The sequence below is a fragment of the Dendropsophus ebraccatus genome, chromosome 3 (genome assembly GCF_027789765.1).
Source record: "Dendropsophus ebraccatus isolate aDenEbr1 chromosome 3, aDenEbr1.pat, whole genome shotgun sequence".
Classification (NCBI taxonomy): domain Eukaryota; kingdom Metazoa; phylum Chordata; class Amphibia; order Anura; family Hylidae; genus Dendropsophus; species Dendropsophus ebraccatus.
In genome coordinates this window covers 25,630,510-25,642,565 of record NC_091456.1, presented here as the reverse complement: position 1 = coordinate 25,642,565, position 12,056 = coordinate 25,630,510, and the positions used below count along the sequence as shown (strand labels likewise).

Sequence of the window (12,056 nt, the reverse complement as noted above, 5' to 3'; positions counted from 1 at the left end):
ATTAATGTACATTAGAAAATTGTATAACTTTCCATAAGTAATAACATATAAAAAAATAATTTTCGCCGGACTTCTCCTTTAAGATTTTGAAAGTTATAATGACAGTGACACTTTAAAGGCAGCCCATCACCACAGTGCACCGAATGAATATTCATCAGGAGGCGGCAGCAGGCAGGTGGATCAGTGCAAAGAGGTGTAAAGTATCTGGAGAGGACAGGCATAATAAAAAGGTAAATAGTGTCCCCTGCCCTAATGGTCATATTGGCAGGTTAATGTCAGATCTCCAGCTAAACTGTCCTTACTTGTCTGGTAGTAACATACTGCAGCTGAAGAAACAGTAGTAGAGGCAGACATACAGCACCATAGTTGTAGTTTTTTTTTTTCTTTAGTTTTTTTTCATGAGTGAGGGTAGTCACATGGAAAGATCAGAAATACAGCAGACAAATGAAAATACTAAAATACAAAAATAATAGAAAAAAGGAAAATATGTATTTACAGGAAGGTAACATTATTATGGAGGGAGCGATGAGCGCAGCAAGTTTGACATGCAATAGTCCAAGGGAACCGCTAAAAAGGCTGCGCACAAATGAAGACAAGGGTTTTGGAACATTTCATCTGCCCTAGGTCACTACATTGATCAGAACCAAATACAGTCACTAAACAGCCCATGAGTACATCAGAACGAGCACACAATACACTGGATTGGAACCGAGGCTTCACTTTGCTGGGATGGATTAGTCATATAAAGCCAAAGATGAAAGTGCAGGACATGCGACAGAACTCAGCAGGCCTGACCCGACCTGGCATTATTCTGTGAATATTTAAACTATCCATAGAAAATATATGATCTCAGACTTGCCCTCTGCAACATGAACTGGAGAAAGGTGAAATGGAATTAAATACGACAGACTATGTATATACTTTGAGTAACTCACACACTGGCTGAGATCTAAAAAGTCACTTCACACCACAGAAAATATTTAAACTAAAAAAAAAAAAAAAGAAAAAAAAAACAAAAAAAAGGAAAAGAAAACAAAAACAAGAACAGAAAGGAGAGCTGGTAAGAGGGCTGCACTGCTCCTCATGGGTCTGGTCCCACAGGTTTCACAGAGCCAAAGTAGTCCGTAGCTCAGAGGCCTTTAAAGTCACATGCTACATAGAGCCACAGTTAGGCCAGACCTTGAAGGAATCCAAGATTTACAATCCATATGGATCCACTGGATCCCAGTTCTTTTTTTTATATATTTATATATATATATAGTTTTAGTCTAAACTCTGATGTTCCAACAGGAATATAGTCCGCTGCTGAGGGCATGTTTCAGAGATAAGGACCCTGCGTAGAAGTCTCTAGAAAGTTTCTTTATTTCGCCATCATTTTACACAAAAATTCCTTTGAGGTCCATCAGTTGAAGCTGTGTCCATTTACACTGAGTTTATCCAGAGGAGAGAGAAGCCAAATTGAAAAAGAAATTCTGCCAGGTTTGGCTTGGTTTCCTGTTCCCATCATACCTCAAGGAAGCGGGAGCTAGTGGCCTTAGCGTGAAACGGTTCTGACCACATTCGGCGCAGGTCACCCTGTGAGAGAGATGGGTCAACAATTACTTTAATGTCCAGCATAACGTTGCAGTAACAGTAATAAGAAAAAGAACTACGAACAATACATCTATAAACATTACATGACGAAACCTCCTTGTGAGGCAATGTGAATTTTAGAAGATGAAAACGGGGGGACATAACTTACCTTTAAATAGGCCATGGTGAGGAGCGGTAATAAAGTAAAGGGAACCAAGTAGAGCAAGGCAGGCTGTGCAGCCCTGTGAATGCGTGAAGCTACAGTCGCTGTTAATAGTCCTGTAATGCAACAGTATTACCATTAATACAGAGAGCCATCATACATACCTCCCCATCTCACAATTTATGCTACTTAATTTACTTGTCAAGACGCATGTGACCCTCAGGGTGGGAGTGTACATGCGTGACAAATGTCAGACATATGTACCCTAGCTAACTACTGCAATATACACACACACACACTAGTGGCTATGAAAATGTAAAACCACTTTAATGTGGATATGGGGGCTGTGGAAGACATCTTAAAGGGGTAGTGCGGCGGTAAAAAATTATTTACAGAATAACACACATTACAAAGTTATACAACTTTGTAATGTATGTTGTGTCTGTGAATGGCCCCCTTCCCCGTGTCCCACCACCCCCACCAGTGTACCCGGAAGTGTAGTGCATTATACATACCTGATTCGTGCCGACACGCGTCCGCCATCTTGTGCCAAACGTAATCTTTGGCCGGCCCGAACACCTTCGATCTTCCAGAGTGCCGGCCGCGTCATCAGCCGCTGAGCCGCGATTGGCCGAGCACAGTTATGCTCAGCCAATCGCGGCTGAGCAGCTGATGACAAGGCCGGCACTCGGGAAGATCAAAGGTGTTCGGGCCGACCGGCCGAAGATGACGTTTGGCACAAGATGGCGGACGCGTGTCGGCACGGATCAGGTATGTATAATGCACTACACTTCCGAGTACACGGGTGGGGGTGGTGGGACACGGGGAAGGGGGCCATTCACAGGCACAACATACATTACAAAGTTGTATAACTTTGTAATGTGTGTTATTCTGTGAATAATTTTTTACTGCCGCACTACCCCTTTAAAGAGAACCAATCACCTAAATATAACTGTGCCTATTATGACAGTACATCTCTCCCTAAGTCTATTCATGAAGATACAGACTGCCTTTGCAGTCTGTATCTTTATACTTTACCAGATCCTCTGTTCCCTGGCTGTTCCGGCGGCGCCGCCATCTTGATGACGTCACGCTGGAACGCACAGCTGGAACGCAAGTGACGTCATCAAGATGGCGGCGCTCACCAGAACAGCCAGGGAACAGAGGATCTGGTAAAGTATAAAGATACAGACTGCAAAGGCAGTCTGTATCTTCATAGATAGACTTCATGAGGATACAGACTGCATTTGCAGTCTGTAGCTTTATACTTACCTATCCTCTGCTTCAGTGCCGCAAACCTGCAGAGGCAGTCTGTATCTTCATAAATAGATTAGAGAAGAGGGACTTTCGATAATACACAGCTATCTTGCGCTGTATAGCGCGAGATCACTGTGTGTTAACAGAGCGGCAGGCAAAGGATCATGGGAACCTTTCCTGCCACTCTGCATGACGGGAGTTTCCTGTCTCGCGCCGGCTCTTTTGAAAAGAGCCGGCTCGAGACAAGAAAGTAAAAAGGGAATAATTCAAAAACGTGACAATAAAAATAATTAATTATATTTGCAAATGTCAATTAAATTATGATTTGCATCTAATTAAGGAATAAAAAAAATTTAACTTTCGTCCATGATTGGTTCTCTTTAAATATCTAATAGAGGAGGCTCTTGCTACTTACCCACAAAGTACCCAATGAGTGTGCAATGGAAGTAGGAGACTTTTTGCATGCGTCCAGAAATGTTGGCAGGTCCCTGTGCACCACAAGAATCAGTAGTTGCCTGTTTCTTATAGTTGTCATAACGCAGAACAAAGCAAAGAAGCAGTCCTGGCATTACAATGTCCCCTATGCCGAGCATGGAAAAGTGACTGCCTGTAGAACTGTGAACAAAAGACGGCAATTAACCTCTCTATGAATACTCAAACACAGGCAGTTTCATCCAGTATAGGTAGACAGCCTTACCTGGGGAATACCAATTTTCCAGGTAGTGACAGCCGAGGTACATCCCTCCCAACGTTAGGGCCAAGATGAAGCTTCCGTGACAAGACATCCAGAGGATTATCAGCAGGTTGTGTTGCCACCTTGACCATCACATTGCTGTTAAATATGTAGGCAGAAAAGAAGACCTGCAGATGGAGTCAGAAAAATTGCATGAGAACTGTACCAAAGATGTGTTCAAAGATTTTATTTTAAAAGTTGAGAAAATCATCAAATTATTCTACTTGGATAGGCAGTGCATAAAAAATTAAATTGAAAAATAAAAAAAAACAGACAGCAAGTTTCTGTCCCTTGCATCTGCATAAAAGTTCTAGACAAATGTAAGGGCCCTAAAACATGGAGTGATAATCTGCCGAATCAGGCTGATTTGTCAGATCAGCTTTCCAGGTCATAAAGACGCCAATCAGGTGATGGTAGTCAAGTAGATAAGTTTAAAAAAATCGTCCGCCGACTGCGTATTGCTGTGTGTAATAGCGATACGTGGCCGATGGATGTGTACATTTCCTGCTTCCTGTAGCCGCCTCTGACACGCCAATCATTTGCTGCAGGGCTGTCCAATCTCAGTGATTGGCTTAGCGGCCTGTCACTTAAAAGAAGTGGCCAGAAATGTCAGTCGGCTGCGGGGAGGAGGAAGCACAGGTAAAAGGCACCAGGACACCGGGGGAGCCTAGGCAAGTATAAGCGTTATTACTTTCTATGTGACAGCAATGGCTGCATAGACATCGCTAAAGATATACATGCATCCCTTACTACACGATCATCAAGCACTCGCTTAAAGGAGAAGTGCGATGAAAACTTATTATTATAACTATTGTATTGCCCCCCAAAAGGTATACAAATTCAATACACTTATTACGGAAAATGCACATAAAGTGCTTTTTCCCTGCACTTACTACTGCATCAAGGCTTGACTTCCTGGATAACATGGTGATGTCACTTCCTGGATAACATGGTGATGTCACTTCCTGGATAACATGGTGATGTCACTTCCTGGATAACATGGTGATGTCACTTCCTGGATAACATGGTGATGTCACGACCCAACTCCCAGAGCTGTGGGGGCTGTGGCTGCTGGAGAGGATGATGGCAGAGGGATGCTCAGTGTCCCTCTAGTGCCCTGTGTCCCTCAGTGTCCCTCTGCCATCATCCTCTCCAGCAGCCACAGCCCGCACAGCTCTGGGAGTCGGGTCGTGACATCACCATGTTATCCAGGAAGTGACATCACCATGTTATCCAGGAAGTGACATCACCATGTTATCCAGGAAGTGACATCACCATGTTATCCAGGAAGTGAAGCCTTGATGCAGTAGTAAGTGCAGGGAAAAAAAACCCTTTATAAGCATCTCCTGTAATAAGTGTATATTGGTGATTTGTATAACTTTTGGGGGGCAACAATACTTTAATGAAAAATTTTGCCGGGCTTCTCCTTTGGGCCGTGTAATGTGGCCCTAAGATTATTTGCAAAGTGGCCACTTTTAGATGCATTAACGCAATACAATGGTTGCCAAGAAGAGTATACCCTTAAACATGTCATGAATGTTTTAGCAAGCACAGGAACACATTTGTCAACACTAAGGGCCCTTGCACACTGAGTAAAAGAGGTTCCCTCGAAATTCAGCCTGTCCTATTTCTTCAATGGGATTACTCTTGCGCCTTTCCACTCAATGAATTAACATGTTTATTCTTTAAGTAGAGAGGCGCAAGAGAAATCCCATTGAAGAAATAGGACAGGCTGAATTTCGAGCGGACTCCGGTCGTAAATTCAACCTCTTTTAATCAGTCTGCAAGGGCCCTTAGGAGGAATGTGTCAGTAAATACCTAAATCACAATATGGTATAATATCGCATAGAAAAAAAATATAATTTAAAAAAAAAAAAAAAAAAAAAAAAAGTGAATTTTTATTCCATAATTGTCCATTGAACATCCCTTAGAACAGGTCAGAGTTTCCGAAGTTCTGCTTACCCAAAACACATCATATATGAGCAGCCCAGAAAGCAGGAGACAGGAAACCTTCAGGCTGGGCAGGCGGACAAAGGCAATCATTGCTACACACAGTCCCATTGCAAGGGCTGGAAAGAGAAACAAAGTAGTGGATTGTTCAAAACTATTTCTTAAGAAGGGAATTCAGGCAATGTGTCATGACAGTTATGTGCTGTATCCAACTATTCAATGTTAAGTAGTAGAAAAGCTATAACTTTCGATCTAAGGGTGCCTTCACACCTACCGTATCGCAGCAGAAAATCCGCTGCGGATCCGCAGCAGATTTAACTAAATGAATGAACACAGCATCAAATCCGCACTTACAAATCTGCTGCGGATCCGCAGCGGATTTTCTACTGCGATACGGTAGGTGTGAAGGCACCCTAAAACAGCAAGTGACTCAAGGTTTAGGAGAAAGCACATTAATGGGGCACTAACCAAGGACCTCTATATACAGTCTGACATCCATATACAGTCCTACATCCCTTTCAGGAAAAGAAAATAGAGGAAACTCACCATCCATGAGCAGCCAGTGGCCTGTCAGCACCCAAATAAGAACTAGCATTACAGAAAGAGAAAATGATAGCAGCTCTGCCACTGTAAATCGGCCACAGCATCCAAAAGAAATCCTGAAAAATGCAAAAGAAAGTGTTTGTAGATCATTACCAGAAATTTATGTCTGATTATTACTAGACCATAAAAATAAAATGGCAAACATCTACAGGACCCAAGGATATAGTGATATTTAACCACTTAAAGCAGAAGACGCAGGGGGTGGCAGTGCCAATTTGCGATCATTACATGTGGGCATGGCTGCACAGTGTCTCCGCAATATTGGAGACACTGCAGCTTTCTGACATCACATGCTGGAGTAGTTTCACCCACGTGTGACGATTGCAACTCAGCCCCGTCGCCATGTCACAGAAGGCTTACTTCCAAGATGTGGAATCTCAGGAAGCGAGCACTGGGGAGCAGAAGGCTTCATCGGTTTTCTAACCTGCTCAAAGTTTCCCTTTAAGGCTGGGTTCACACATACCATATCCGCAGTGGATTTAACGCTGCAAGTTCACTGCAAAATCTGCTGCGGATACTTTCCCATTCACTTCATTGGGATGACATACTCGCAGCGGGATTGTCATCCCACCACGAGTAAGTCAAAGTCAGCGCCCTTAACTCCCTGCAGCCGGGTACATACTTTACCAGGTCCCACAGTGCTCAGCCAATCAGTGGTGGGAGCCCCTGAAGCAAGCTGAAGGGCACTGACGTTAACATACTCTCAGCGGGATGACAATCCCGCTGTGAGTATGTCATTCCAATGAAGTGAATGGAAAGGTATCTGCATCGGATTTCATTGGGAACTTACAGCGTGAAAACCACTGCTGATACGGTGTGAAAGTGTGAACCCGGCATCAAGGAGTTGTCCAGGGAGCAGAAGTATGTAACCTGCTGATATCTTCCTACAGGACATGAGGCACTGAGGATGAAAGTAAGTTTCTGTGATATTAGGAGTTAAATCCCTTTGCAAATAAGTCATTTTGGTGCACTGGGGGGCAGGACTACCTCCCCGGCTGACATGGCCCTTCCTAAAGAATATCAGCGGGACAAAGTCGGGATGATAGGTGCAGATTCCCATCTGCCACATTAGCCGGGCTGACAGGTCCTCTTTTAGTATGTGGAAGAATGGAAAAACTGCAATATTTACTCACTTCTTTTAATAGTATTGAGGGTAAAAAAAAAACAAGTTAACTTTACGTATTTGGCACTGTTGTAGTTGTATCGACCATTAGGAAAGTTAAGTTTTTACTTGCACTTAAGTAGTTTTAGACAACAGAAATAGTTTTTAGATTAAATGTATGTGTCCCATAACTATTCATTCGGTTGATGCAGGCATACAAGGGATTTTTTGTTTGTTTATATTGGTATTTTCAACTTTTTTTTTTTTTAGGTGCAGTAAAAATAAGTAGTTATCCATATTTTGGGTTGCTTTTCATTTTATACTAAACTTATTTGAGTTTGTCCTATTAGGGAACCTGAAACCACACATCATATGATTGAATCACATACATAATGCCTTCGAATAAGTATAGTAGTATTCCAAATTACTGCCGGTCAGCATTTGTTGATATAATTTACTAGGCCAGGGAAAGGAAAGACCAAAAAAAAAAAAAAGTTTTCAATAACCACCTGACTTGTGTGACTGTACACGTACAACCTTCTGTGCCAAGTGATAAAACAAATAATCCACCCTAATCAGAATGTGACTGATACTAGGAGGCTGTACAATACTTCTATCCATTCTTCCATAGCCAACCTCTCTGCTACAGCAGGACATATAGTATTTGTTTCCGCCATTTATAAAGCAAATACAGAAAATAAGAACTGAAGGCAAACAAAGCAGGGCGAGTTGTACCCAATGTATTGATATATACTCACTTATTCTGAGGAGAGCAGGGCCTGGTTAAATACTGGCACATAGGGAGCAGGAGAAAAGCAAATGCTATTGTTGCAAGAACTGAAAAAAAAACAAACTGAATGTTAGCTTTCATTTATCACCAAACTCTGAATGGGAACAAGAAAAGTACTCACCTGCAGTGCATATAGTGAACACCACCTGAACAGAGTCAAAGAAGAAGAACATGACCAGAAGAGACACTGAGGCTCCAATAGGGAGGAACAAAGCCTGAGTAGAGTCAATAGTCTGGATACCTGCAAGAAGAGCAAGATGGTTACAGATTAACAATGATTCACTATCTGTGAAGAAAGTTTCATATCTTTCACAACGTACCAAGTCCCTGCGCCGGGCTACAGTACCAAGTCCCTGCGCCGGGCTACAGTACCAAGTCCCTGCGCCGGGCTACAGTACCAAGTCCCTGCGCCGGGCTACAGTACCAAGTCCCTGCGCCGGGCTACAGTACCAAGTCCCTGCGCCGGGCTACAGTACCAAGTCCCTGCGCCGGGCTACAGTACCAAGTCCCTGCGCCGGGCTACAGTACCAAGTCCCTGCGCCGGGCTACAGTACCAAGTCCCTGCGCCGGGCTACAGTACCAAGTCCCTGCGCCGGGCTACAGTACCAAGTCCCTGCGCCGGGCTACAGTACCAAGTCCCTGCGCCGGGCTACAGTACCAAGTCCCTGCGCCGGGCTACAGTACCAAGTCCCTGCGCCGGGCTACAGTACCAAGTCCCTGCGCCGGGCTACAGTACCAAGTCCCTGCGCCGGGCTACAGTACCAAGTCCCTGCGCCGGGCTACAGTACCAAGTCCCTGCGCCGGGCTACAGTACCAAGTCCCTGCGCCGGGCTACATGTCTCTTCAAGCAACTCAACAAGGGAAAGTAGCCTAGTGCATGCAATTGAAGTATATTGATATACAAGCTACACTGCCTGTATACATATATACCACCTATACTTATCTAAATTTCACTATACAGCCATAGTGTGTGAACACATCCTTACAGCTATGGAATATTTGGAATTATTGGAATCATTTTGTCATATTACATTGCTGCATCTAGAAAAAAAAATGCTTCAGCTTCTTTGCAAGAAAAATGACAAGTCGCATTGTGTTACAATTTTTGGGCTCACAGCAAGAGAAAAACATGACTGCAGATTATGACGACGACACACCCATCTAGCTGCATTGAGCTGATAAATCTGAGTAATGCTTATTTTATCCGTTTCCACCCTGGCAGTAAATAAAAATATGCCGCCAGACAACCCCTTTAAGCTACAATAGTAGTACAAACAAATCTGACATTCTTGTATTCTGGTCTACACCTAGAACCAAAAGTGAGTGAAGCTTTAACATTACTGAAGCACATTCCACCAATTAAAAAAAAAAAAAAAAAAAAAAAAACGACATCAGAGATGGAAAGAAGGGTTCACTACGTTTTTTTCATCTGTTTTTAAGGGTAGCTTCACACGTACTGGATCCGCTCAGATCAGTTACGTGTGAAGCTACCCTACAAAAGTTGGATGAAAAAAACAGATGCATTTATGTGGATCTGCTTTTCCATTGACTTCCTTTTAAAAAAACAAAACAAAAAAACAAAACAAAAAAAAACCTCTTTTTAACATGCACAAAAACTTGGTCGACCACATTTTTGTGCACACTAAAAAAATGTTTCTAAAAAAATGCGTTTTGATTTTTTTTTTTTTTTTTTATAAAGGAAGTCAATGGAAAAACAGATCAAAACACATGCACTTAAACACAGGCGCTTAAAAAAACTGTAAATCCAGCCTAATAAAAAAAGTTTTTCACAGGATAAACTATTATTATGGACAATCCCTTTAAGCAGCCTGTATACATTAGATTTGGAAAGAATCTAGTACAGTGACTGGCCACTATATAAGTGACACCTGCCATTCTATGAAGCTTCCCTGTATGATAGACACAAGGTCCAAGTGCAGCAGAAAATCAAGTCAGCAAGTGGATCAGTTAGTGCACAAACTGAGTGATCTGACTGACTTGGAACTTGGCCTGGTCATCATTGCTGGACTAGTTGGGGCCAGGACTTTAGAAACCACAGACCCAGCAGTGTTCCTTCATGCAGCATTGTTGACAGCGTCGCAATAGGGCAAGTAAGAAAAAAAAAAAAAGATCCAGCTAAAGGGGATACTGAGCACGAATAAATCAGCAAAAGGGGTCAGAAAAGGATGTCACACTAGTGCTCCAACTACTGTGTCCAAAAACACAGGCTGCATTTTTACAAACCTAGGAATGAAAGCGACCAAAACCACACTGCCATGCGGTTCACCAGTAACTGTGCAACATTGCCTTGATTGTTCAGCAACAATGTGCAGCTACTGGTGAACGCACGGGCCGGTTTCATACATACAAAGACAGGAGGAGCAGTGCCAGAAAGAGGAGGAAGGAGGCTACAGGGACACATCAGCAGGTTTGTTTCCCTTTAAAGAATTATTCTCCCAAGAAGCTATGTCATCACTCTGTGATAGCTAGGGGTCGGACCTCTAGCTCCATCACTATAGGCTGCAGTCACCTTTCTGTGAAATGGAGATTCCCATCTTATGTATTCTCCTTCAGCATCACAAGGCACAATCAAGTAAATGACATCGGCCTTCTCAAATACAAAACTAGACAAGAAACACGAGCTGAAGCCATGTCTTACTATTATTGGTGCTGTTCCCACTAAATGTTCCTGGAGAGCTACTGCCGTCCTTCTCTTTATCTTGATTTTCAAAGTCCATGTTAAGAGACCTAAAAAGGAAAAAAGAAATCCACTGAAATCGCAGCAAATATCGTAATATAGGAAAGCAGTTTCCCTATGTAGTCATTAACTAGTTTTACCTGCCCCACAAATAAAAGGATAATACATAATACACAGAATTTGTAGCCTCAAGGTTTCATTTCAGATGTAAGTATATGTAAAATTAATGAATGAAATGTTGCCATGTGTCATATTTAGCACATCACATTCTGCTTAAAGGGAATGTGTCATCAGAAAGTGACCTATTGTATAAATAATGAGTTTATGGTAAACATTTTTTAAGAATTTTTGGTGACTTTTTTTCTCCTAATTTTCCATTTTCTATCTATATTATATAATAATCCTGATATCTTTTTTTTTGGGGGGGGGGGGGGGGGGGGGAATGGGGCAGACAGCTTATTAACATATAACTTTGTAATGTGTGTTAAAGAGTAACTGTCATGTTTTTTTTTATTGCAGAAATCAGTAGTATAAGCAATTTTAAGAAACTCTAATAGGTTTCATCAGCCAAAAAAGCCTCCTTCTGTACTCAAGAAGCAATCTCCCAGCCTCCCCCCCTGACTTCTTATCTGTGCATTATCAGGCAAACACGTCTTCATTACAGAGAAGCCAGTGAAGACGGGCTCTGCTCTCTCCATTGTAAGCCTATGAAGGGGGGGAGGGGCTGAGGGAGATGAGGGAGCAGGAAGAGGTGAGATGAAGGTCAGCTGTTTGTAGACTCTCTGGGCACCTAAACCGCTAAATTCAGGTGTCAGAAAGGTCAGTGCTTATCTATGAACTTACTGAGAGAAGATTGCAGGGTGTTGTGCTTTGCAGAAATCCTCCGTGCTCAGTCACTCCTAACAGCCCCTCCCCTCTCCATAGCCACATAATGGAGACAGAAATCCTGCTTCATTTGATGTGAGGGGGGAGGCTGGGAGATTGCTTTTTCAGTCCAGAAGGAAATTTTTTTTAGTACATAAAACCTATTACAGAGTTTCTTAAAATCACTTGTACTGTTGATATTTAATGTTATCAGAAAAATGACCCTGAAATGACAGTTACGCTTTAATTAAGCAGAAAAAGAAACGCCACACTACTCCTTTAAGACAGGACCATGAAGTGGTGATCAGCTAGGTCTTGGTGAGC

General features: G+C 42.6%; 1 protein-coding gene across 1 annotated transcript in view; it reads right to left on the bottom strand.

The window, feature by feature from the left end:
- Positions 1 to 366: 366 nt before the first annotated feature.
- The window catches only part of SPPL3 (signal peptide peptidase like 3), a 47,051-nt gene continuing 35,361 nt past the window's right edge, over positions 367 to 12,056 (bottom strand). Inside the window, exons 3-11 of the mRNA XM_069964072.1 lie at positions 10,830 to 10,918; positions 8,292 to 8,411; positions 8,139 to 8,217; positions 6,222 to 6,334; positions 5,688 to 5,794; positions 3,690 to 3,853; positions 3,408 to 3,607; positions 1,742 to 1,851; positions 367 to 1,575 (exon numbers count right to left, since the gene is read on the bottom strand). Coding sequence (XP_069820173.1) covers positions 1,504 to 1,575; positions 1,742 to 1,851; positions 3,408 to 3,607; positions 3,690 to 3,853; positions 5,688 to 5,794; positions 6,222 to 6,334; positions 8,139 to 8,217; positions 8,292 to 8,411; positions 10,830 to 10,918 — 1,054 coding nt within the window. The 3' untranslated portion in view covers positions 367 to 1,503. The remainder of the gene's footprint in view (positions 1,576 to 1,741; positions 1,852 to 3,407; positions 3,608 to 3,689; positions 3,854 to 5,687; positions 5,795 to 6,221; positions 6,335 to 8,138; positions 8,218 to 8,291; positions 8,412 to 10,829; positions 10,919 to 12,056) is intronic.